The 25,288-nt window shown below is 43.4% G+C and overlaps 1 protein-coding gene across 1 annotated transcript in view; it reads right to left on the minus strand.

Annotated features, from left to right (window-relative positions):
* CSMD2 (CUB and Sushi multiple domains 2) overlaps positions 1 to 25,288 on the minus strand; it is a 563,976-nt gene that overhangs the window by 282,450 nt on the left and 256,238 nt on the right. The window contains exon 6 of the mRNA XM_065576901.1: positions 10,964 to 11,076. Within this exon, the coding sequence (XP_065432973.1) occupies positions 10,964 to 11,076 (113 nt within the window). The remainder of the gene's footprint in view (positions 1 to 10,963; positions 11,077 to 25,288) is intronic.

A 25,288-nucleotide genomic window follows, 5' to 3' on the forward strand; every position in this document is an offset into this window, starting at 1 on the left:
CTGGGTATTCGAATCGGGCCCCGCACTTCCTAAAGCCGGCCCTGCTCATGGCCTCTGCAAATCAAGTCCTCGGCTGTCTCGAGTCGGGCATTTAGTTAGACCCCGATTCAGGAAAGCAATTAAGTTATGCCTAAGTCCTATTGAAGCCGATGGAACATCAGCTATAAGCTTAACTTTAAGAGCGTGCTTAGTGCTTTGGGGCCTTAAAAACAGAGCTACCCCCAAATTAGTGCACGCTGTCGAAAATTTAGGCCTAAATGACTCACCCAAGATCACAAAGTGTGTCACAAAGTGGGCAGAACCACATCGCTCTTACAGAGAGGCCTGGTCTCATGTTCTAACTAGTAAGCCACAGTCTCTCTCCCATGATTTCAGTGCCCTATATTACACTAATTGCATTCGGCCTCTAGGAATAATAACTGGAGAGAGATTCCTAGATGTTTTCCAGTTAATGCTTTATTTTGCTCATTACATGGAGATAAAATTATGAAAGTCAAGCTTCACAGGAGACTTTGGCAACATCTTAAGGGGTAACCAGTAATAAAGGCATCAGTTTAAAAGAGCACAATTCAAGAGATACATTTTCTCTCTCTCTCTCTCTTTTTAATGACTAGGATAACTTAAAAGCAAGACCACCACCCTCTTCCCTAAAAATACAAAATCAGATTGTGGAAGGCCCAATGTTCTTCCAGGTTCAGATGCAAAACAGTACCTCAAAGGATCATGTCAAGATAATTGGCCAAACAAAACTTGTACTGTTTTCTGGAGGGTTTTGCTGTACATAAACAACTGATAGATCTGACAGAATATTCAATTTCTTGACAAATTGAAGTGTGACATTACAAAGCGATTGGGGTGAGCAGACAATCTGGTGTATTAACAGCGGTTTCATGTTGCTTTTGAATAGGGATTTCTCATGGGGAAAACTTTTAATAAAAGAAAGAGCGTTTAAGCAGAAATCTGTTCCTTGTGTCTACACTATCCCCGATTCCACTTGCTGTGGGAGCTACTGAAGAGCTCTATGTTGGAATTGGAGATTGTTTCCTTCTTTCCCGACTGTTGATTCTTCCGGCTGACAAGTCCAATCCTGCATTTGCCCTATTACGATGTGTTGCTTAAAAGGTGGGAGGAATCTTGGGGGGAGGGGAGGGAAGGGGCAGGGGATTTGATTTGATTTGATTTGATAACTCCCTGAACCATTTTGTGGGCCTGCACAAACTAACTTGTGTTTTAGGATTGTTGTTCCACCTGTAATTTAAACTCATTTCCCCTCTCCTCACCTTGACTTATTTTTTAACCAAAAAACAAACAAAACTAACAAATACCAAAATTAAATAAATACATACACCACAGCTCTTCCAGCTACAGGGGAGGTTCCTTTGCCTTAGGGACAAAACCATCCACCGCCTCCCCTTAGAACTCAACAGTCCCAAATCAAAGCCAGACCATGATCTGCACACAGACAGAGGTGGCTTGCAAGAAACCTTAAGCGCGAGTGATTGTAGGAATCCCTGTGAGCAATCTGCACTATTCAGATGGCTGGAGCAGATTATTTGCTGGTTTGGGCACTCATTTGATACCTTGGAAATTGTGCACGCAGAGCGGAGTATGCAGACATGCCTTCCACCTGCATGCATTTCTGCCTGCAATTAACCAATCCGCAAGAGAAATGAATCTGTATAAGCGCCATCCTCAAACATTAAAGGCTTTGGAATCCAAGATGAAATCCATATGTAAATTTCCTCACTATCGCAACAAACAGCCAAATCAAAACCTGTATCTTTTCTGTAGGGTTGAGGATTCCAAAGCCGAATTCAAAGATTGTAGCCATCGTTTATAGCTAAGCTGGGTATGTGCAGATCTGTTTGTCACAGCTGCTGAGCACTCAAAATCCCCATTACAATCAATGCGGATTCTGACATTTCAGCACCTCTAAGTCAGGTCTGTAGTGGGCCTACCACGGAGAGGAAGGATTTTGTGAGTTTACGGCACTGCAGTGGAACTCAGAAGCTCAGGGTTCAATTCCTGACCCCACCACAAACCCCAAGTGTGACCTTGGGCAAGTCACTTATCTCTTTGTGCCTCAGTTTCCCTCCTCGATATGGGGACAATAATCCTTCCTTTCTCCCACCCCTTCTTTTATCTGTTTAAGACTAACTTCTTTGGCGCAGGGAGTGGCTCTCGTGATGTGTTTGTACAGCCCCTACCACAGTGAGCTCTGTCCTCCAATGGGGACTCGAAAAGCTAGTGTGAAATGATTCTCCTGTAGGATTTAATGGTTCCTATTATTAGGGTCCTGTATTTTAAACTCCCGAGGCTGGCCCTCCAAAGTGGATTTGGCAGGTCGATACAATGCATGCTGTATTCCTTTGCAGTCCCACCCAGTTATCTGGGATTCAGCTGGACAGATCTGATGAAGACAGAATAAGAATATCTGAGGCACTTTGTTTTAATGTGGGGTCATATTTTCAGGGCTTCTCTGCACAGTTTATCAACCCATTATTGAAGACCACAGTTCATCTGCCCTTCAGAGCACTGCAACGGCTTGATTGGGCCAGGACTAGACCCACATTTATTTCCTGACTGGTGGGGGGTGGGATAAAAAGTAATATAGGATACAATAATGTGCTGGTAACAATCAGCTAAAAAACAATTTGGGATCCTAAAATATGTGCTGGTGAGAGGGCTCCAGGAGCCAGATCGTTAGTTAGATCCATTTAGCATTGTTTTAAACTCAGCAGCTTTTTCATTAGCTCACTTTCAACACTTCATCCTTGGGCAAAGGACTCCAAGTCAGGACTCATGGGTTCTAACCACTGAGCTGCCACTGACCTCGGACGAGTACTTATGGGCTGATTTTCAGAGCGGCAGGCGCTTAGCACCTCTGAAAGTCAAACCGCTGACTTCTCTTTGCTTCATTTTCCTTTCTTGCTGGGGGTGTTGGAAGATATAATTAATTTTTGCAAAGCATCTGGGGAGACTTCATGTTGAACGATGCTGGAGAAGAGCAAAGCCTGATTATTACTACTGAAAGGAATGAATTTCCTATACATGTCTACGTCAATAGAAAGAGCACTAATTTATGGTTTGTTTACCTGCCACGTCCACAGGTCCGGCCGATCGCGGCTCCCACTGGCCGCAGTTCGCTGCTCCAGGCCAATGGGGGCTGCTGGAAGTGGCGCGGGCTGAGGGACGTACTGGCCGCCACTTCCAGCAGCCCCCATTGTCCTGGAGCAGCGAACCGCGGCCAGTGGGACCCACGATCGGCCAAACCTGCGGACGTGCAGGTAAACAAACTGGCCCGGCCCGCCAGGGGCTTTCCCTACACAAGCGGCATCCCAAGTTTGGGAAACACTGTCATAGATAATCTGAAAATGCAGATGACAGTCACAGAGAGGGGGCATCACAGATGCTAATAAGTTACATCCCTACCCTTGGAAAACAGACAACAAATAAAATCTATGCATTTCAAAACCCGAGCCTGGAACTACAGCAATCCTCTGCTCAGTTTGCATCTTTGGTGATTAAAACTATTTGCTGTGCGCTTCATGTGGGTTGATGACATGTCCTATTTTGCACGTATTTATGTATCTTTAATATTTGTGTTAAAACCACCTTATAGTTTTTCTTTTCTTTTTTTTAAAGAGGATGAGGTACAGTCTTCTGAGGCCCCACTAGGGTGGAAGATGGTTTCACTAACTCATTAAAAAAAGGACAAAGATGGGATCTTTGCACAGTTTGAGGTCTTTATGAATAGGATGGAACTAACTCTACAATGAAAACCAGGCTGGAAGCAGAGTGTCCAGCTATCATGACCTTACTACGAGTCTCAGTATATTCTGTGTTTTTTTCTGAAAGCCTTAGCTCCTGGAGTCATGTGAATATGTGGGAATCTCTACTTTTGATTGAAAAAATAAAGTTTCCAGCTCGCACAGTTGCCGAAAAAAATATTGAAAATGTGACCCTTAAAGGCACAAAGATCAGAAAGTAAATAAGAGGGACAAGATGAGTGAGGTAATTTATTTTATTGGAGGAACTTCTGTTTGTGGAAGGGCCAAGCTTTCAAGCTTTCAGGACCTTAAGTAGAGCTCTGTGTAAGCTCAAAGCTGGTATCTTTCACCAACAGAAGTTGAGCCAATAAAAGCCATTACCTCACTCAGCTTGTCTCTCTAATATCCTGGGAGCTACACAACTACAACAACACTGCAAATGAAAAAGTAAATAAAGAGATCGCAAAATTTACAATTTTTTTTTCTAATTCTCAGGACTGTTAAGCCAATCTCATGATTTTGGGGGCCTGATTCGTGATTCTGAATGCTTTAGGGTGATAAGATTGTGGAAGAACAAGAGTGGGTAGCAGGAATTTGTGTGGGAGGGTCACATGAGAAAACTGGACATTATTAAAACTAAATTATCTATGATCCAAAGTATGACAATTTGCACATTTCAGAGAACGGGAGATGTATGAAAATCCTCAAATTCCCTTCACAGAGGTTCACACATCAATGATTTCTTCAGTTCTGACCATGCATGGGATTCATGCTGCAATGAACTCAATAACTCTAAGTGAAGTTCAGGTAAAACTGCCAAGGGTCATGCCATCAGATGTTGGGCCTGTGAATCCCATGTGCTATTAATGAAAAACTACAAGGAGGATCAGAGTTCCTGCAGGGCAGAGAGCATCTAAGATTCTCTGTTTCTTTTATTATTTGTATGGAGTTCAGATGATGAGCATAGAACAAAAACCTAGCTGGGTTAGCTAGCTACGTAGAGATAGATTTTATCGAGAGAGAGTGTTACAAATAGAGCTGCTTGGAATTTTTTTTTTTGACAAAACGGTTTTTCATTGAAAAATGCCAATTCATCAAAACCCAAACGTTTCCCGCAAGAGAGTCACTTTCAATGGGAAGGTTTCTCAGATCGAGGGGAGAATTTCTGCTCCAAAGCAGTGAGAGAGAGACCTACCCAGAATAGCCAATAGCCCCATGGTTAAGGCACTCTGTTAGGATAAGGGAGATCTGGGTCCAGCTCGTTGCTCTAGAGAACAGACTTGAACCTGGTTTGCCCATGTCTTGTGCATCCCAAATGCCATCATCACTGGGCTCTTGGCTAGTTGGGAGTGGGGATCCCTGTCAAATAAATAAATAAATATGGCAAAGTCTTGGTTTCATCCCACTGTGGACAGGAAATACTGTTTCCCACCCAGCTCTAACTACAAACTCTAAACTAGCTTCCACCAAACCTTCAGAACTATTTCAAGGGAATCAAATATAACTCTCTCTCTCTCTGGCTACATAGCTAGACAAACTCTCTTTCCATGTCGAGGGGCTGGTCTACACACTGTTTTGTGCCACTATAACTACATTGGTTTAGAAACGGAAGCTATGTATGACAGATGGGATAGGTGTGGAGTGATATAAGCACCTTTATTCTGGTACAGCTGCATCTAGACTAGGAGAATGTAACACTTCATCTTAACTATTTTAGTTTCTAAATCAATAATAATTATACTGGTTCAAAAAATGTGTAAAACCAACCCATAGACACATTGAAAAATTATCTCAAGAGAGATTATCTGACTACATAGAGCAGGGGTAGGCAACCTATGGCACAAGTGCCAAAGGCGGCATGCGAGCTGATTTTCAGTGGCACTCACACTGCCTGGGTCCTGGCCACCGGTCCGTGGGTCTCTACAATTTTAAATGAAGCTTCTTAAACATTTTAAAAACCTTATTTACTTTACATACAACAATAGTTTAGTTATATATTATAGACTTATAGAAAGAGACCTTCTAAAAACGTTAAAATGTATGACTGGCACGCGAAACCTTAAATTAGAGTGAATAAATGAAGACTCGGCACACCACTTCTGAAAGGTTGCCGACTCCTGACAGAGAGAGAGAATTGCATCACAAATGGACAGAGACCTTCTTTGCCCCCTGCTGGAAGTACTGAGGTCAGGCCAGGCTACCAACAACTTAATCCTCCAGAGGCCTAGAAGGGCCAGGAGGAGACACTGACCAATTGGGTGCCAGCCGGCCAGTTAAAAGGGCTTGCCTGCTTTTTCTCAGGGACAGTACTGGGTGAGCTTTGGCTAGAGAAGCAGCACCTCATGGCTAGCCCAAAACTTTAGGGCCAACTCAGGCCTTGTCTTCAAGTGCTGCAAATGAAGCACTTAACCTTTGAGTTTTTGTTTGTTTATTTAAAAAGTACAAAGAGAGAAATTTTGAGTTTGTTATTTTTATTTAACTGTGTAGAGACTGATGCCAAGCTTGTGGCAGGTAGCCAGAACTTGTGGCCTAAAGCAGGGAGTGCCTGCAGTACCACGTGTGGCCCTGCAGGGAGCGCTATGGAGCAGCCCCACCTGCAACACAAACCTTCCAAAGGAATCTAAATGTGTCATCACCGCTAGTGTAGAGTTTGTAGCAAAAACCCAACCCAAGCGATCCTGATGTGTGTTCTGGGTACCCAGAGCACATTTACCTGGCTGTAATTTTGATCACATATTCCTCGCATTGATTTCTCAATTCACTGAAGCACCCATAGCAAAATCTCCAGGTTCCACACAGAGGATAAAAATGCCCACTCACCAAGCCCCATTAATACTAATGGCTCCTGTGCCGAATTCGTAGCACAAATGCACCTTTCGAGCATGACACGTGCAGCAGATGGGATGCGCTCCACCACCTCAATCGAGGTCCTGCCTCATTGCCATTTTGTGAAGGTTTTTTTAAGTTAATCTTTTAAGCGCTTGACACACAAACGCAGAGCTCATTATATCCAACAAAACGTTTTCCGAGGAGCTCACTAGATTAGAACCCCCTGACATTTATCTAATCAGAGGAAATTATAACATTAATCGTTACTTTTCTATTTAAGAAAAAAGGCATGATTCAGACAGGTGTTTTAATAGAAAGCAGCAATCATGACTGTGGAAGGAAAATGTCAGATCAAGAGCCATCAATGGTGTGTAATAATTTATGTTAGAAACGAAAAGCTATGGCAGAGCTTTTTGATTTAAAACTGTGACTATGCAACGGGAGGGGAAGAACTGAAAAATGATTTATAAAACAAGGCCCAAATTAAGGCCACTAGAGTGATTTCTGGAGCTATATGAAGGGAAGGATTTTTCGTGTATCTGTATCATGGGACTGGGAATCAGGGCATCTGGGATCTATCGCCCCTCTGCGGCCTTAAGTATGGATCTTAACCACTCTGTGCCTCAGTTTCCCTTCAGTACAAAAGGAGGTAATAACGAAGCAGGACTGTGGGGTTTGACTCATTCATCTCCATTCAGTACTTGGAAAACCTCAGACTGAGATTGTAACAAAGGCCCTGATACTAGAAGACACATGCTTAAATTCATTCCTATTCAAGAAAATCCTTAAACACTTTAAGCATGTATACAAGTCCAGTTCGCTTCAAGAGGAATTAAGCATGTTTATAGTTAAGCAAGTGATTTCCTAAATATAGATGATTTTCTGAATTGAGGCCTAACAGGAGTATGTCCCCGTGGGGGCGAAGTGAGCAGTGTGATACTCTGTACCTCAAAGTAGCACCCTGGAACTCCCATATTCACCACTGTGAGATGATTATGATATGTTCTGTACAATGCATGCCTTGTGAGGTATCATTTCAAGCGTCTTGATCTGTTGAACATGAATATCCTGTTGAATTGCACGTACCATCAGTGTATGGATGTTATGAAGTATTGCTATAGGACTGTTACTGAAATATGTGGTAAGTGGGAGACCCCTACAGCCAGTGGCAACAGAGGAGCAACTATCCCTAGCCAGACAGGTGTTGATGACCCATCAAGAAGAATCCACTTCTCAGAGAGGACACACACGCAGTGGGGGATGCCGAACACCCATGTCACAGCAAGGACCTTTCTAGTACCTGGAGAGAAAGTATAATTGAGGGTCGATGACATCACCACTTGGCCTCTCTCCTCCCCCATCTCAACCTCTGGAAGATCACCTGGAAGACAAAGACTTGGAACTGCGGAGATTGGCCCCAGGCTGAGAGGGAAAGCTAGCCTGTGCATTAAGAACTATGAGCTGCCCGTAACATCTATTAGGGTGAGAAAAGCTGCTTGATTCAAATCTTACTTAGCCTGTTAAAGTTAGAATTGCAGTCTAAATTCTATTTTTTTTATTTCTTATGTAACCAACTTTGATCTCTATGCCTACCACTTATAATCACTGAAAAACTGTCTTTCCATAATTAATAAATCTCTTTTGTATTTTATCTAAAACGGCATGGTTTTGGTTGAAGTGCTTGGGGAAATCTCAGTTCAGGTTAACAAGGGCTGTTGTACGTCCACTGCCCTTTGTTGGGGTGGCGAACTAATTAATGAGCTTGCGCTGTCCAAGGGAGTCTTGAGCAGTGTGAGATGGTATATTTCTGGGGTGCAAAGCTGGGGGTGATTTGCTGGTGTCCGTCTCTGTATAATTCATGAGTGGCTTAGAGAGCATTCATGCAGTTTAGCTGGGTATGGGTCTCCACATGCTCATGGTTGAGTGATCATACCACCCGGAGGAGTATGCTGCTTGTCACTGGCCTAGCTTTGTGAGAGACAGCCCAGGCTGGAGAGTTAAGGGGGCACAGCAGTCCCACAGATCCAGGTTGAACCCTGGGGATCCGGTCACAAGCAGCTCCCTCTGGTTTAAGCCAAGGTCACAGGTGGTCTGTTGGAGATGATCATTGCCTTAGAGGCAAATGGGTAGAGTTGTATAGCCACCTCTTTTGCTCCTTACGTCAGGCAAGCCTTTCATCACCGAGGGCGTGGCATGTCACTTGCTTAGCAGCAATGGGAAAACCTCAGAAGAATTGGGAGGGTGCCATTTGGATATATCTCAGCAAGCTTCCTGCTTCCTGCGTGCCTATGCCTTGGAGATGTTTAAGAGTGGGAACCGCCTCTCTCCCCATTTATTTATCTCATTGATTTTTTTATGGTGCATATTCCTGCATAGTAATAACCGTAAAGCACCCTGCAGTGCAAAGTAATAATAGCATGTTCTTAACTATTAATTCTGCCCTTTCGCTGTAGCACCTTAGCTGATCCTGTTAGATTGCTGCTATAGTGCTCAGTTTTACTCTGTTTATCTTGGGTACTTAACTGGGCCCATCACCGTAGTATCAGAGTGCATCCCAATCTTTAATTTACCCTCACAACACCTTTCTGAGGCAGGGCAGTGCTCTTATCCCATTTTACTGATCAGGGAATTGAGGCACAGAGAGACTAAGTGACTTGCCAAAGGTCACACAGGAAGTCCGTGGCAAAGAGGGGACTTGGAGTTGGGTCTGAAATCCTAGGCTACATTCCTAACCACTGGACCCAACCTATTCCCACTCAGTAACAGCCTAAGAAACCCCCGGTGAAATTCAGCCCTTTACAGAAACCCTGCATGTCACTTAAATCCCACTTAAGCCTTCAAAATAAAGTTTAAGTGGGCCACAAGGGGCATAGGGGCCTTGAGCTGTTCCTCTGAACAGGGCTGAATGCTGCACCCCCAAGGATTATTTTTCATACAGATCCCTGCTCTGTGCTATGATTTAAACAAAACAAAAAAAGCTCAACTCATCGGGCATCTCTTTGTAAAGACGACAAAACACCATCTCCTTCCAAAGCACAAGTGGACAGTGTTCTTTACATCCCAGTGCTAAACTGCAGTCCATGTTGGCCTCCTGTCACAGTCCCCAACCCTGACTCATTGTCAGGATTTGAACCCAGGACCTTCGGCATCAACCTCTGCCACATGAACTGAATTTGGCAGCGATAGCAGGCTGATATCCTCCATGTGGATCAGCCACTAGAGGGGGACATGACACACATTTGACATCCCCTACACATTTGTAAAGCTCTCCACATGCTACTAGAGATAGTCCCACACACTCAGTGCACTAGCCAAAGAGAGCTGGACATCATGTCCACAAAACTCACATTGCTTTGGCTGGATAAGTGAGTTGTCCATCATACCCCCTGATGGAGCTTTGGGGCTGCTTAGCTCTATAGCAGGCAGAGAGACTTACCACCACCACCATTTAAATCAGGCCTTCAACACAACGGTTTTAATTCTCATCTCCATTGTACCAGTTTGCAACTTCACCGCCTTCAATACAGGTACTTTTGATTTAAACAGTGTGAGATCTAAATCAGGATCAGTCAAAATAAATCTGGGCTCTGACAGTCTGACTGAGGGCTGGTCTACACGACATTTGAGTCAATGTAACGTTCATCGCTCCAGGGTATGAAAAAGACACACCCCCGAGCGACGCAAGTTACATCGACCTAAGTTCTGTCCATACCAGCGCTAAGTTGGCGAGAGCGCGTCTGCCGCGGACATAGCTTCCGCCTCTCATTGAGGGGGAGTAATTATAACATGGGAGAGCACTCTCCCGTTGGCATACTGCATCTTCACCAGACGTGCGACGGTGGCCCAGCTGCACTGATGCAGCTGCGCCGACGTAACACAGTAGCGTAGATTTGCCCCAAGTCAAGCAGAAAGCAAATTGATAGGATCATTACAGAAAGACTGACTTAGATGGACTCTTAGCGAGGTAAATTAGGTACCCAACTGCACCGTGAGGAGAAAACGCATCCTGCAGACACTCTCTCCCTACATCTTCAGGGTGAGGAAACAGAACTGATTAACTTGCTGTTTGCTATTGACAAAAAGAGAATGCGCCCAGGCCAGAGGCAAGTGCAAACAGAGCAAACGGATGTGTGCTTCTATTTTTTTTAGACATATGCACATTTATTTGCCAGGGAGAGGCAGCCCTCGTGCTCCTAGCAAGCTGCCAGGGTGGCCATCTATGCTGAAAAATGTGGAAGAGGAAGGAAGCACCTGAGCTAGCCTGTTGAGTGTAGTTTTGAAGCTAAAGCATCTTTCCCTAGAGCTGAAAGGAAGGATGTTAAAAAACATTGGTTAATGATTCAAAATGGTCAATAAGCAGTTACCTTGATACTGGGCACTGAACCCCTTCTGCCGGTGGTTGCCGTCCGACGTAAAGTGAAGTCGCAGCCAGTTTTTACTGCTGATTACTGGGGCGGGCAGATTCATTCCAGTAAACCTGTAAGAAAATCAACCAGTAATAGTCAAATGCCTGTGGCTGGAAATGGTCTTCTGTGAACTTAACCGGAAAGCTGCCCTTCAGATGTCACCCATGCAGGTGCTTGCCAGGAACTGTTCCACACTCAGGGCATCCTGCCCCACTCTGAAGAAAACGGAATGAAAATACATAGACCGTATTTTCCTGCATAGTGTTGCCATCTTCCACCTCAAGGACTCGTGCAGGGGCAGCACCCCAAACAGTTCAGCCTGCATTCCAGAAGGGGAAGTCAAAGGAAAAGCATCCCCATTTCAAGGGAACAGCCCAGGAGCCGCAGCAGAAGAGCAAGCTGGAAAGCTTCCAAGAGGCATTCTTAGTTGATGAATGAGACAGAAGAAATGCCGGGCCCAGTCTCGAATCCTGATCTAGAGCCACCCACTGGCGAGTTACCACTTGCTCTCCTTTCTGCTGAACTTCTGCTGAACGCAGGATGATACAGTGTGAAACCAAAGAGGAAAGTCATTAAACCATTCAGGACGACTCTTTGATCCCACTGTAAAAAATTTAAAAAAACCATCTGCCTTTCCTGTGAAAGGTCCGAGGGATTTTTTTTCTCTCTCTCTCAATTAGAAGGGTTATATTCATAACGGACTATGTCTCCCTCTCTCTCTCTTATTTTTAGGACAAGGAGTGCAGGTGACCAAGAACTGAGCATGTTTGGGGAGGGCAAGGATCCTTCACTAGGGAGACTCTGTTCATGTCCTCGGAGCTAAGGAGCCTGGCTTGTTTGGTGTTAGCTGTGCACTTCTGGCAGTGTGGGAGTGGCGGAGGAAGTTACTCAGCCAACATACCTCAACACGAGCTGCTTCTAGGGCAGACGAGGTTAATTTGACTTCAATGTCATTTGGTTCCTGACCACTTGGTTCAGACTAACAAGAGTGCTGATTTTAATTGAGGGGAGAGGGAGGGCAGGTGTGAGGAAGGCTACTTCTTGTAAAGAAATGAGCCAGGTAGGGTGACCAGATGTCCTGATTTTATAGGGACAGTCCCGATATTTGGGGTCTTTTCTTATATAGGCTCCTATTACCCCCAACCCTCTATCCCGATTTTTCACAGTTGCTGTCTGGTCACCCTAGAGCCAGGTCCACCAGCTGACTTCACTAAGGCCACCGAACAGCAGTTGAGCAGTGATAACGTGCAATCTGCACCAACCTGGAGAAGACTGGAGCCCTCAAACTACAGGTGGAAAGCACCATATCCCATTAACAACCCATTGAGCCACCTACACCCCCAACTCCTTGTTTAATGATAAATGGATTGCTTTAATACATTGCAGGAACATTAAAAAAAACAAACTCTTGGCTAGGTTGTCATGTGCCATGTCTCAGCCTGGAACAAATGTTTACATAAAAGTCATATGCAAGAATGCATCCTTGAAAACTGGGGTTTATAATAGTAGCATTAACAGTCTTTACTAGAGCAGTGCAAACAACATTGCCATGATATCAGCTATTACAGAATCCAATTACTTTGACCGAAGCCCATTTAAAATATTTTATTATAGGACTAAGCCATTTATTTAAAAAATATCAGTATTCTAACACCAGTTCTGTTCTGGACGAGAGGGAAAGAATCTGAATAAATCAATTCCTTTCTCAGAGAGGCTGCGAATGTTATAGCCAACCCGTCCAATAACAGACCAGATAGCCAAAGCAACATAAGAAATCCCACACCAGTGTAACACCCCTATGATAACTTGGATCTTTCCTTCTGGAAAACAGCAAGCTGCTGGGATGATATTTTGCAGTACATTTACTAATGCTGGTGAACTTCAATACATCCCTGTTCTATGTGTTAATGAAGCAGCTAAGATGAGTCTACTGCATAGTTAACACTTCTCTGCCACCTACTGTACAGCCTTTAAACAAAGTTTAACCTTCAACCTATATCCACCCGGGTGGCGCAACTCCAGGCAATTGTGAAACACAATTTAAAATGTTTCTCTTATACTAATTCTTAAGATTGTTCCTGGTCATTTATCTATTGCTTATTTAGATTTGATCTTTGCAAAGCCCTTTGCAACATGGGATGTTATAGAAACGGATCACATATGGCATTTTCCCACCCATGAATAACTCCAAGACAGCTGAACCAATTTCATATAAAAATTTTCTAAATAAATAAGTTCAAACATAATCCTCTTTTGGCTGAGATCAAACATTGGCTGTTTATTACCAATTTTGAGAAAGTTACTATGGATGGTTACAATGGCAACACAATTAAACTTAATCCTTGTCTTAACCCAGAGGCTATAATGTTATTGTGTATTCTGAATCAACGGTCAGACAACTTGACCTGTGTATGTAAAGTTAAATGCCCGAAATCTACCATTGAGTCCATCCTAGTAAATTATCATTCTGCAAATCTACTTTAAAAACGGGCTAGATTCCCTTTTGTCTCACCCCTGTGTAGTTATTTATACGAGTGCAAAATGCTAGTAAACCAGAATGGCAGTGGTTTTTTTGCACCAGTAATTTGGGGGTGCTTGTGCGTAAATCGAGCAGTATATATTTCGTGCGTGGAACTCATCAACACCTCGTGACATCTGCCTAATCCATCTACAGGATTTTGAAGGCATTAATCACTGCAGAATCTGAGCATCAAACCCTGATTTCTACGGGACTATGCATGTGCTTAAGGTTAAGCACCTGCTTAAATCCTTTGTATTCTCTGAGGTGCCAGTGCAACAATCTCCCCCCGTCAACTTCATTTTTATTTTCTAAACTGAATTAGACTTTTAATTTAAAATGTTGCATCACAGCGGGATGGCCTCCTTCAGCATTATGCCCGATCACAGCTATTGATGGTCATTAGCATCCCCCAGTCTTTGTACTGCAGGAGCACCAATCAGGGATTAAGGCTTCCTAGTGCTAGACGCCATACCCGCACACACAGTGAAGAGACAGCCTTCCTCAAAAAGCATATACATCTAAAGTTAGAATTTAAGGACACCCCGAAGTGCCGGTCTATCTATTTAATGTGCTTATATAGCCACTGGAGGATCTGAGCACCTCCCAGTCTTTAGTGAATTTATCCTCACAAAACCCTGAACAATCGGTCAGTGCTATTGTTCCTATTTTACAGATGAGGAACCGAGGCACAGAGAGGCTAAGTGACTTGCTCAGGATGACATAAGATGTTTGTGACAGAACAAGAATTGAACCCACATCCCTGGCTATCCACAACCGCTGGACTGCTATCACTAAAGATGACAGTACTTTGCTACATGAATAGTGCCACTGAGATCACTATAAGGCTGGGTGTGTATCAAGGTACGATTCAGTGTGAGTGTTGCACAGCTGGGCTGGGTACTGCTTGTGTGGGGATATGCATGTGTGCATGTATACATACAAAGACATGCAATTAATGAAGTGTGAGCATCACAAAGCCATTGATTCATACCCTCTCCCACACACAATTTTTTTTTTTTTGCTAACGAGTCAGCTGATCCACTTTATTAAGCTGTGGTAAGGAAAAGCTGGTAGCATTATATCTGGATTCTGCACATTAGCAGAAGAATTCTTCCTATTTTGTCTCTCTTCTTTAAAGCAAAAAGAATAATAATCCCCACCCTCACTAGGGTTTCTGACCACATTAACTTCCCAACAGGTGAGGAGCATTTCAAACCCCACCACCAAATTGCTTTTTCAACCTCACATAAAGTATAGTTAAGCAATTAAAGTGAGTTTTTTAATTGGTTCCAGTTAAATAGAGATTCACTAATGGAAACTGGCTCAAGAACCTGAAGGCCTCATCTTATAATTACTTTAATTGCATAAAAAATATAACTTGAAGTTATACATGTGCACTGTGCTCCACATATGACCCAAAGAAGGGAAATCTCTACAGGATATACCGGGACATTTTGTCTATGGGTGCTGTTGTTAATTATAACCTTCCTGGGTGTTAAAGCTTACATGGCATGAAGTGGTTTTGTACAAACTTTGGGCCTGATCCAAAGCCTAAATTGACGAGAATCTTTCCACTGGCTTCCCTGGGTTTTGCATCAAGCCTTTCATGTCTTTGTATCACTAAAGAAATTTTTGTTTGTACCAGACTAAGGTCCGATCCACTGTGTTACGTTCTGGGTGATCCTGGATGCACGTTTCTGATTCGGTTCATTATAACAAAGGTTGGCACTAGCAGTGAACTTGAATCTGGATCCGAACTTCCCCTGAACTTGGAGATACAGAGATCTGAGGTTAAGGTTTAGGACACAGGAATGTTGTCTCTCTCACCAACAGAAGCTGGTCTAATATCCTGGGGCCAATAAGGCTACAACAACGCCCCTACTACACACACCAGGGTGGGAGGGGTGTCAAATTACAAGCAAATACTTATACCGCAGCACTGGACTGGACAAATAATATTAATAAGAAAGGAGGGGGGAGAATCCTCTGAAAAATAAATGATGGACTGGAGCCATGTATTTAATGGGAAACATGTTCCTCGTCAGCAGTTAATAACTCATTTTTCACCCTAAGGATGGGATCCCACAGGTTTCAAATAATCGCTAGGAAGCATTAATGGTTAATTGATACTGGAATAATTAATTACAATTAAACACGTATTGAACGGAAGCAGCTGCACGGGCCCTGAGTGCAAATGCCGTGGATTACAAACACAAAGTCTCGGATGCAAAAAGGCCAGATGCTCAGCGGGTGTGAATCAACATAGCTCCATAGATTTCACTAGACCTATGCCGCTTTACACCAGGGGAGGATCTGGACCCAAAACGTCTTTCAATAATTATATGGTTTAGCATTTGTATTGAGGTAGCATCTAGAGGCCAGGATGCTAGGCCATCTAGCAATTCCTTCTCCAAAGTGGAGTGTGTGGTGTTTCACTGAACTGTGCAGAAGGAAGCCAGCTCTGTTTCTGGTAGATGGAATTTGGGAGCAGAGATGCTGCTAGACTGGCATGGGGCAGAGTTTAAGAATGTGGCACATATTCAGCAGTGTACAGTCTTGTGCTAGATGGGGATTCGAGGGATTGTACTATGATTAGCCTTAGATTTTCATTCCTTAACTTTTTAGGCTTGTGTTTGGTATATAACCCATAGAGCACTCCTATCTGACACACAACGCTGGGCTATTGTCTATTAATAAAGGGGAAAGTGAATTCTAGAGGCTTAACCACACGGAGCTATCCAGACAATAAATTATGCCTTTTTCTCCTTTCTGTGTTCCCAACGACACATTTCTACTCTATGATGCACAATGAATTTCCAACCCCTGCCATTAGCCCAATAAATGATTGCATTTCTAATAGCTCAGTGAGTCACTGGAATAAATGGAAGTCTATTTTGGATCCTTGCTACTGTGCCTTTCTGGATCGTATCTGAAAAAGAAGACTACTAGCAACTTTGAAGCTTTTTAACCATTCCCAAGTTTTTCCTGCCAGCATCATCAGGAGACATGAATCACCTGATTAAGTATTCAGCTTCCTGAATATGGTGACATGTTAACTGGAAATTACAAGGTTTTTGGATGACTAGCTGGCTACCTATTTAAAAAAAAACCCAACATTACTCACTCACGGAGGTACAGTGCTCATTCTAAATTAAACCCTCTTTTTAATACAGGGAGCATTCAGACCAAGGTGTGGATGAGAAAATGATGTTCAAAGTGCTGAGGCTTAGAAAAGACTGAATAGTTTTTCTGGAAACAAGGTGGAATGGAGGTTGGGGGAGGGGGCAAAGTCACGTGATGGTTTTGGTTTGAGCAGAAGTGGATTTTCACACCTGTTACTTTATTGCCCTCATGTTCAGTGATTCCGGGTTGGGGGGGGGAAGGGCGAAACAACCCCAAGTCAGCTTGACCCTCATTGATTTCCTAAGACAATGCTTCACTCCAGTGCTGTGAGGGCCATATCTGCAGACATCGCAATTTAGGTCATACCTAAACACAAGAACCAAGACAAGAAACCCGGCAATTGCAAACCACCATTTGGAATGCAACACTAGGTGCTGTTCCTGCAAAACAACCAATTAGCATGTACCAGAGCCAGCCCAGGGCTGAGCACATCCTGTCAGGTGTTCAGCACCCTCAACTCCCACTATGTCAACCAGAGTAAAGGACACTCCGGATCTGATTCTAGTCTCACTCCTAGTGGGGTGAATCAGGAGTCACGTCCTGGGGAAGAAGGTTGCTCTTGTGGTTAACAGCACTAGCCTTCGACACTGGGTTCTGTTCCACTCCTTATGTGACCTTCAGCAAGTCATTAATCTTTGTGTCTCAGTTTCCCATCTGCAAAGTGAAGATAATCATATCTCCTTTACTGTTTAATGTCTTGTCTATTTAGAGGGGCAGGATGTGCCTCTGATTACATGTATGTGGAACACTTGGCAGAAGCAGTTGCGGATCTCAGTTGGAGCACTTAACTGCTTCTGTAATGCTGCTATAAACAACCGGCAACTACTCCTTTGAAGTTAATGGAGTCACAACCGGGGTAAGACTCTTAACTTGAATGTGTTTATTCCAGATTAACACTGGTGTGAGCAGGAAGAGAATTAGGACCCCAGTGTTTTCCAGGAACTACTCAGCGGCTTACAAAACTGGCCTGGGAAAAATCTATTTGTTAAAGTCAGAAGAGGGGCAAAGACTTCCACAGATTTCATCCCAGAAACCTTCTAACATTGTTTATAGCCACAGCATTGAAGCAATTTCCCTTAACTGGAATGGAATTCTCCAAGTTAAATACAGCTCATCGGCATCCTTTCTTACATACTACGGAAAGGTTAATGCCCCCAAACATTTGCCTTTTAAGCAAATTCAGTGAAGTGTGGTCCCCTGCTCTAAACTATTTTACTTGTTGGTTTTTTTCCCATTCTTGTATTTTACATTGGATTTAGTCATTAAATATTTATACCGTTCACTCAGCCATTCCTTGATCAGCATGATCAGTATTACTGTATGCACACCGCATAAATTAATCTCTGGCTCTCAGGCACCATTATCCATTTATAATACCCGATTCCCGTTTGACTTAGTTTCCATTTTTTCCTCTAAATCAATAAAATGTCAAAATGTGAATCAGAAGCAGTAGAATACTAGAAGGAGAATATTTCCAGGCAAATGCCAATTTACGCACAAGCACCCCCAAATTACTGGGGTTATATTATTATTAATTTGTATTATGGTAGCCCCCAAAGGCCTCTGATGAGATTATGAACACATTGTGTAGGTGCCGTGCAAACAGATGGTAAGAGAGACCCTGCCCCAAAGATTCCAATTCAAGAAAGCAACCCTATTTAGGATAGCATGTAAGTGTTTTGTTGTAAATCAACGGGACTTAAGCACATGCTCAACTTCAAGCATATGCGTAAGTGATGTTCCGAATAGGAAGAATTAACCCAAGTTGAAACCTTTTTGTGAATTGGGCTCCAAATAGGGAAGACAGATAAAGGAGCGGAGAAAAGCAGATCTTTGTCCCTGTTTTACAGACTGGGAACTAAGGCACTGGGAGCTGAAATGATTTGCCCACGGTCACAAAATATGTCTGTGACAGAGCTGGGAATTGAACCCAGATCTCTTAAGGACTAATGGGGATTATAAAGAAACCTTCCCTGTAGACAGGTTATTATATAACTGGCCCCTCTGGGGTTTCTTGCACCTTCCTCTGAGGCAGACCAGCAGTCTATCAGTCTCGCCCTTGCAGTCCCAGACCCCTGCATTTGACACGGGCACACCCAGAATTAATGCCTCCTCATGCTTAGTATCCCATTCAAGCAGGGCTGCAACACATGTAATTAAAAACTGGCAATCAAAGAAGAGATTGTCTGAGCTGCCAGCCTCTGTGTTGAATAAATTAAACACGAGAAACCCCATTTCATTTGGTTAATTGCAAATTCGATAGGAATTGTGCAAAGCTTTCCCTCATGCAAGGGCCATAATGAACCTCTTAACAAAGCCTCTCATTTTCTAACAGGTTTGTATCTTCAGGATGAGGCCTTTAATGGACTTCCGTTTATAGCCACGGCTCTCACTTAGGGTCCCTCGGGGATTCTGAATCCTTCATTTAAATGGGCATGTCCAGAGCGCGAGAGCTCCTAAAGAAATCCTCGTGTTACTCTTGTACATTAAACTCAAAATTTCTCCTGCACCCTTGGAAAAAGAACATTGACAAAGGGCTTGCGTGGTCTGGTTTGCAAAGTCCCCGTGCTATTGTAACGCACACACCACCTGGGTGTGGTGCTCTGTCACCTCCAGTGGCACTGAAACCACTTGCAGATTAATGTGTCTGCTCTACAGCCATAGCTAAGGGCTGTATGGCTTTTAGCTCATGCAATAGAGGCTCATGCATCTAGCTCCAGTGGCCCCAGGTTCGATCCCGCCCACCAACTACCAGGGTCTGTTGGTGTTACACTACGTTCCAGTGGTTCCACTCAGCAGTCAATTTACCAGTGGTGGCTGGCATGTGAACCTCCAATCCAGCATTCTTCAGTGTGGATTTCCACTCCTTACCTCACCACCTAGGAGAGCAATGCCTTTTAGCCCCTTGTGTATCTGGTGCGGATTGTGGCAGATGTTTGACTAGCGCAACAGAAAGCTGCTGCACTTAACAGGCAGTGAAAAATGTCTATTCTATTCCATAGAGGTTCTCACCGTAGCATTTGAGACGCCTTCTAGTAGTGCATTAAGCAACATGATTAAAACCTGTTTGTTCTCTTATCCTTCCACCAGGGGACAACGTCTGTGTAGTGAGGCGCGTGCGTGTGTACACCCACGCACACACAATGTTTGTTAGAGAAGGCAAGGTCAAAGAAATGTGCCTCCACTTCGAGCAGAAGCTGGTGAGATTTGTGATGGTCCCTGGGCGAGTTCATTCCAGTCTTGGGCCACACCCTAGAAAGCCCTGCATCCTGCACAGGTGAATGTCAGCCTTATTGTAGAGTTCCACTGTGCCAGGGGAGCAAAACTGTTGACCGTGGTCTTCATCCCAGAGTTTTACTTAGTCTTTTCGCTACCCTGGGCCCTGAAGCCAGTTGAAATTGCAGGCAAACAGAGGCTGGCCGACTGTACTTACTGCAGCTGGGATGTAACTAACACCTCTTCCTCTTGTGTGGAGTACCATCAGATCTCAAACTACTATGAACAGTCAGGAGGATCTGTCTTTTCTGCAAGATCCCAGCAGCACAGCACTCCCTCGCTCCACAGTGGGTTAATCACTGACTCAGAAAGAAGAGCACCTGCTCTTTAAATAATCACTACTACTTTCTGAAGCACCAGATGGTCTTCCCTAAACGCCTCTGTGAAGCAGCTAGTAAAGGGTTAAGGGTACCTGCCTGTCATGTGACCCAGCAAGGGGTTTAACAATAGGGTGTGCCCTGGAGAGTAAGGGAGCTGCTTTGCTTTGGTGTTGCAAGTTTTCTGTTTAACCCATAACTCATGCCCAGAGTCACGGAGCAAATCAGAGGTGAGCACATCACTGCCATTTGCTGGGCTGGTCAGTCCGCTCACCAGCTTCCAGTCTCCGAGGCAAATTTTGGGCCAGATGGACCAGGCTTAATTTATGAAACAGCACAGTCACAATGCAAGGAAGGATAGCATTAGGTTGGATACGGTATCTCTACCTGCACATTAATCTATCCTTTCTGTAGGCAAGGGGCCATATTTCAGATGCTCTTCCTATCTTAGTGCATTCTTTATTATTATTCACTTCATCTGTACTTTTACCTTTTCAGCCAAACTTCTACTCAAATCATCTTGAGAGGTGAACGGTCATTAATGTTGAACACTGTACTTTAGGATATTCCCCCTCTTATGGTTAAGCCTGCAGTGAGACTCTCTAACACCTCATTCACTTGTGATATCAGAGCAATTTCATCCTGATGGACTTCCACAAAGACAACAGATAATTAGGTCACGTTGTTCAAGAGCAAAAGCCAGGAAGCGGGGAGGACCAAACAAGCATCCCTAAATACAACTCCACCATTTCGAAAGAGAAGTGAATCAACCTGGAGTTCTCCTGGGGAGCGTTGCGATGTAATGCTGGGTGCATAGACTGAGCTTAAGTCTCTGACAGTCCCTGGATATTAACACTGGAACTGCCATTGAGCACGGGACTCCTGCCCGTTGCAGCACTAAGAAAAAAAAAATACACCGATAAGACTAACAGCAATGCCTTTCAATAGCACCAGCTATCCAAGGACCACAAAGCATTTTACACACAGGAACAGAGTCTTCTGGCTTCCTCATCCCATCGCCCTGAGAAAGAAAGAAATTAAATTACTTTCTCCTTTTATAGACAAGGAAACAGGAGCACCAAGAAGTTACTGGCCTGATCTGCAGAGATGCTAAGCACCCACCAATCCAAATGAAGCTAACAGGAGCGCAACATCTTTAGAGAAAACAGTCCATATGTGACTTGCTCTAGGGCATTCACTGAGGCAGAGGCAGGCAGCTCTGTTTTCCGATTCCAGCCTTACAGATCTCAAGTGAAGTCCTGGCCCCGCTGAAGTCAATGGCAGATCTCCCATTGATTTCAATTTCTCCTCTGAATTTTGCATCCTAGACCCACCTGTAGGGCCAGACCCTCCATTGCTATAAATTGGTCAGAACTCTACTGACTTCAAGCTTCACCATCTGAGGAACCAGCCTCTACTTTCCAATATTTGAGTGCTCAGTCCTTCCTAGACAGTTTCCAACCTTTGAGTGCATCTGCCGGTATCCCTTACAAAAGCTGATGCTGGAAGTGACACCAAGTTTTTATCATTAGGTTTGCACTCTTTTTCTGGTTGTATTCCCTTGAAAGATGACAGTACTTCCACATAGCAGCAAAAAAAATCAGCCATGGCCATCAACTTTAATTACAGTCTGCTCCCAGATAAATTTGCTGGCTAAAAACAATCAATGCTTTTTGCAAACGAGTTACATTGTTCTTAATTTTTTATTTTTAAAGTGACACAGAGTTGGTCTCCCCAGCTCATTTAAAATAAAATTATAAACCAGAGTCTTAGCTGGTAAATATCGGTGTAAAGGAGATACACCACTTTACACTAGCTAAGGATCTCGCCTTACTTATTTTCTCTGCAATTTACTTTCCTGACTTACAAAATGTTTCCAAATTAATTCACTCCCCCTCAGCCCACTCATTATTGGACCCCTTATACCAAACTGTTTCATTAAAATGAATTTAATTAATTTATTTACATGCCTACTGGGGGGAGGGATAGCTCAGTGGTTTGAGCATTAGCCTGCTAAACCCAGGGTTGTGAGTTCAGTCCTTGAGGGGGCCACTTAGGGATCTGGGGCAAAATCAGTACTTGGTCCTGCTAGTGAAGGCAGGGGGCTGGACTCAATGACCTTTCAAGGTCCCTTCCAATTCTCAGAGATAGGTATATCTCCAAATATAAAAAAAAATTCTGAAATTATTAGATGGCTTCACAGTAACCAGGTGAAGTCTGGATGCTAAAGATTTCTTGTTTAATTTAACACACTTTGTGTACACATCCCCTCCCTCCCCACACATGCGTATTAAAGGAAACGGGCCAGTTTATTTCCAATACTTCATTCTCACGGTGGATTTTGCTCCCATAAATGCAATTCTTAACTCCATTCACAGACAAGAACTCGAAAGATGCAACAAGGAGTTTCTGCTGTGACGGGTGAAAGATTTGGGATTGTATATAGATTTAGATCACTTACAGAAATCAGCTGTTAAACAGGAAGCGAACCTCGACCTTGAGTATAGTGGTGCTATAGCCCAGTTATAAATCAACCAAGAAACTTTCTCAAAACTTATCCTGACCCTAAACTTTGAAGTTCAAAAATTCTGGATAACTCTAAAATCTCTCTTAATACACAAACACTCTACATATCCAGTGGCACAGTCCCTAAAAGAGCATTATCGCATTCTGCTGCAGGAGAAATGCATACCAGTGATGAAGGTGAAAACAGGCCATCTGCTGCTAATATTTCTTAATGCCTGTCCGGGTACCAACAGGTGGGGATGTTATACGTATAACTAGGAGGAAAAAATCCTGCTGCAATAATACTTCTGAAATGGACCCCGCAGAGGTGGATGCCCACCCAGGCCCATTCAGGAGAAAAAAGGAAGAGACTCTTACTCCAGGAGAAGAATTTGTTTTAATAGGTGTCCAGGGCTATTCTAGCTATTAGCCAGACAGCTGTCACTGATACAGAGCCTCCTATGACCCTGCTCATCATCTTGCAAAAAGATTTGTACTGGTGACTTCAAAATAAGAGTTGTGCTCAATACCCTCAGATATTAAAAATAGATATTCCAGGCCCTGACCTTTGGCAATTTTTTTTTAATATGTAGCAAAACTTGGTGTTTATATAGCTCTTTTCATTCCTAGGTCTCAGAGCCCTTTACAAAGGAGGGAAAGTATCATTATACCCATTTACACAAGGAAGTTGGAGTGACTTACTGATGGCCACATACGGGGCTGGGAATAGAACCCACATCTGCTGAGACTCAGATCCCTAGCCACTCAATCCCCTGGCCTGTCCCTTAGTATATTTAATACGGATGAAAGGCTCATGACGGCCATCACAGCCTTTCGCAATCCAAAAAAGGCATCCGAAGAAGTGGGCTGTAGTCCACGAAAGCTTATGTTCTAATAAATTTGTTAGTCTCTAAGGTGCCACAAGTACTCCTGTTCTTCTTCTAGTAGATGAAGTGGTAACTGCCTTGCCATTGTGCTTCAGGATACGTCTCCACCACAATCAGAGATGTGACGGCAGCACCTGTAGACATACCTACTTTGATCCAGCTAGCTGGAATAACAATAGCAGTGAAGCCATGGCAGCATGGGCTAGCCATTCGAGAGCGGGGCCAGGGTACCGAGCAGGCCTTTATTGCTGTGACTTCACTGCTATTGTTATTTGAGCTACCTGGATCAAAGCTAGCCTAGGTATATCTGAAAATACTGCTGTCATAAATTACTGCATTGTAGATATACCCTCAGGCATGAGAAGTGATGTTCAGTGAGCAGTCCATGGCCTTCCTGGTTACACACCCAACCCAGGAGCCAAATATTGTCCATTATGGGAGAGATGGTTTTGTGATGTGGTCACATGTACAATAACCTATGGCTATTGGACAGACATCCGATGGAAATGGCTTTCACACTCACTACTGAGCTGGACTGGACTGTGACCTGAGAACTAGAAATGAAAGTTTCACATCCCCTTTGCCAACTAGCTGAGCTAGTCTTAATGCAAATATTCTTACAGTGACTTGATACAAGACAACACATGTAAACATGACACGGTCTTTACAACAGAAAAGAATGGGAAGCCCGTACAATGCATAGACACAATAAACTGCAATAAGAATGGTTACAAAAGAAGGGTTAGCCTAATAGGATGGAGAGATCAAATTATATATATATATATATATATATATATATATATATATATATATATATATATATATATATATATATATATATATATATATATATATATATATATAAGTGCTTGCCATGGTATTTCTATTACTTCAATAACATTAGGTTCAAGCCATAGAAAAAGAAAGGTAACTAATATGATTATATTTATTCTATTCAGGAGAAAACAAACACTAATTTAACCCAAGGTAAAATAGCTAATGCATTTGAAAGCTGTTAATGCCGTGTGCAAATCCCCCAAAGAAATTTGCTACAGTTTTATTACACTTTCCTGTAACCTCTTTCCACCTTATTACCAATGCTACAGAGAGTGCTTTTTCTCAGGACACACACAGCTAGTATGGTGACAGCAAAGAGCCACTACATTTTTATTAGTTATTGTTTTAAATAATAAATGCGGTGTGTGTGTGTGTGTGTGTGTATGCACGTACGCGTGCACACGTGTGTGAGTGAGAAAGTGAATTTACTTGTGATTTCAACAGGACCTAATCATATGCTCAAAGTTAAGCACATGCTTAAGTGCTTTGCTGGGTGGGAGGCAGTGGTGCTGGACTGATAACCCAGGAATCAGAAGCTCTCTCTTGAACCATAGATTAGGCAGAGCATGCATCACAGCAGGGCATGTATTTACACAATGGTCAACCCGGAACATCAAAGACCAACCCCAAGGAGTAGGAAGACAATTCAGTCTCCATGAGTCCTTGGTTGGCTGCTCTGCTGGGACTGCCCACCTGGGTTTTTATGATGGTGGTTTCTTTCGGAACTGGACCGTGAACATTCAATTTAAGCCACTAC

The sequence above is a fragment of the Chrysemys picta genome, chromosome 23 (genome assembly GCF_011386835.1).
Source record: "Chrysemys picta bellii isolate R12L10 chromosome 23, ASM1138683v2, whole genome shotgun sequence".
Classification (NCBI taxonomy): Eukaryota; Metazoa; Chordata; order Testudines; family Emydidae; genus Chrysemys; species Chrysemys picta.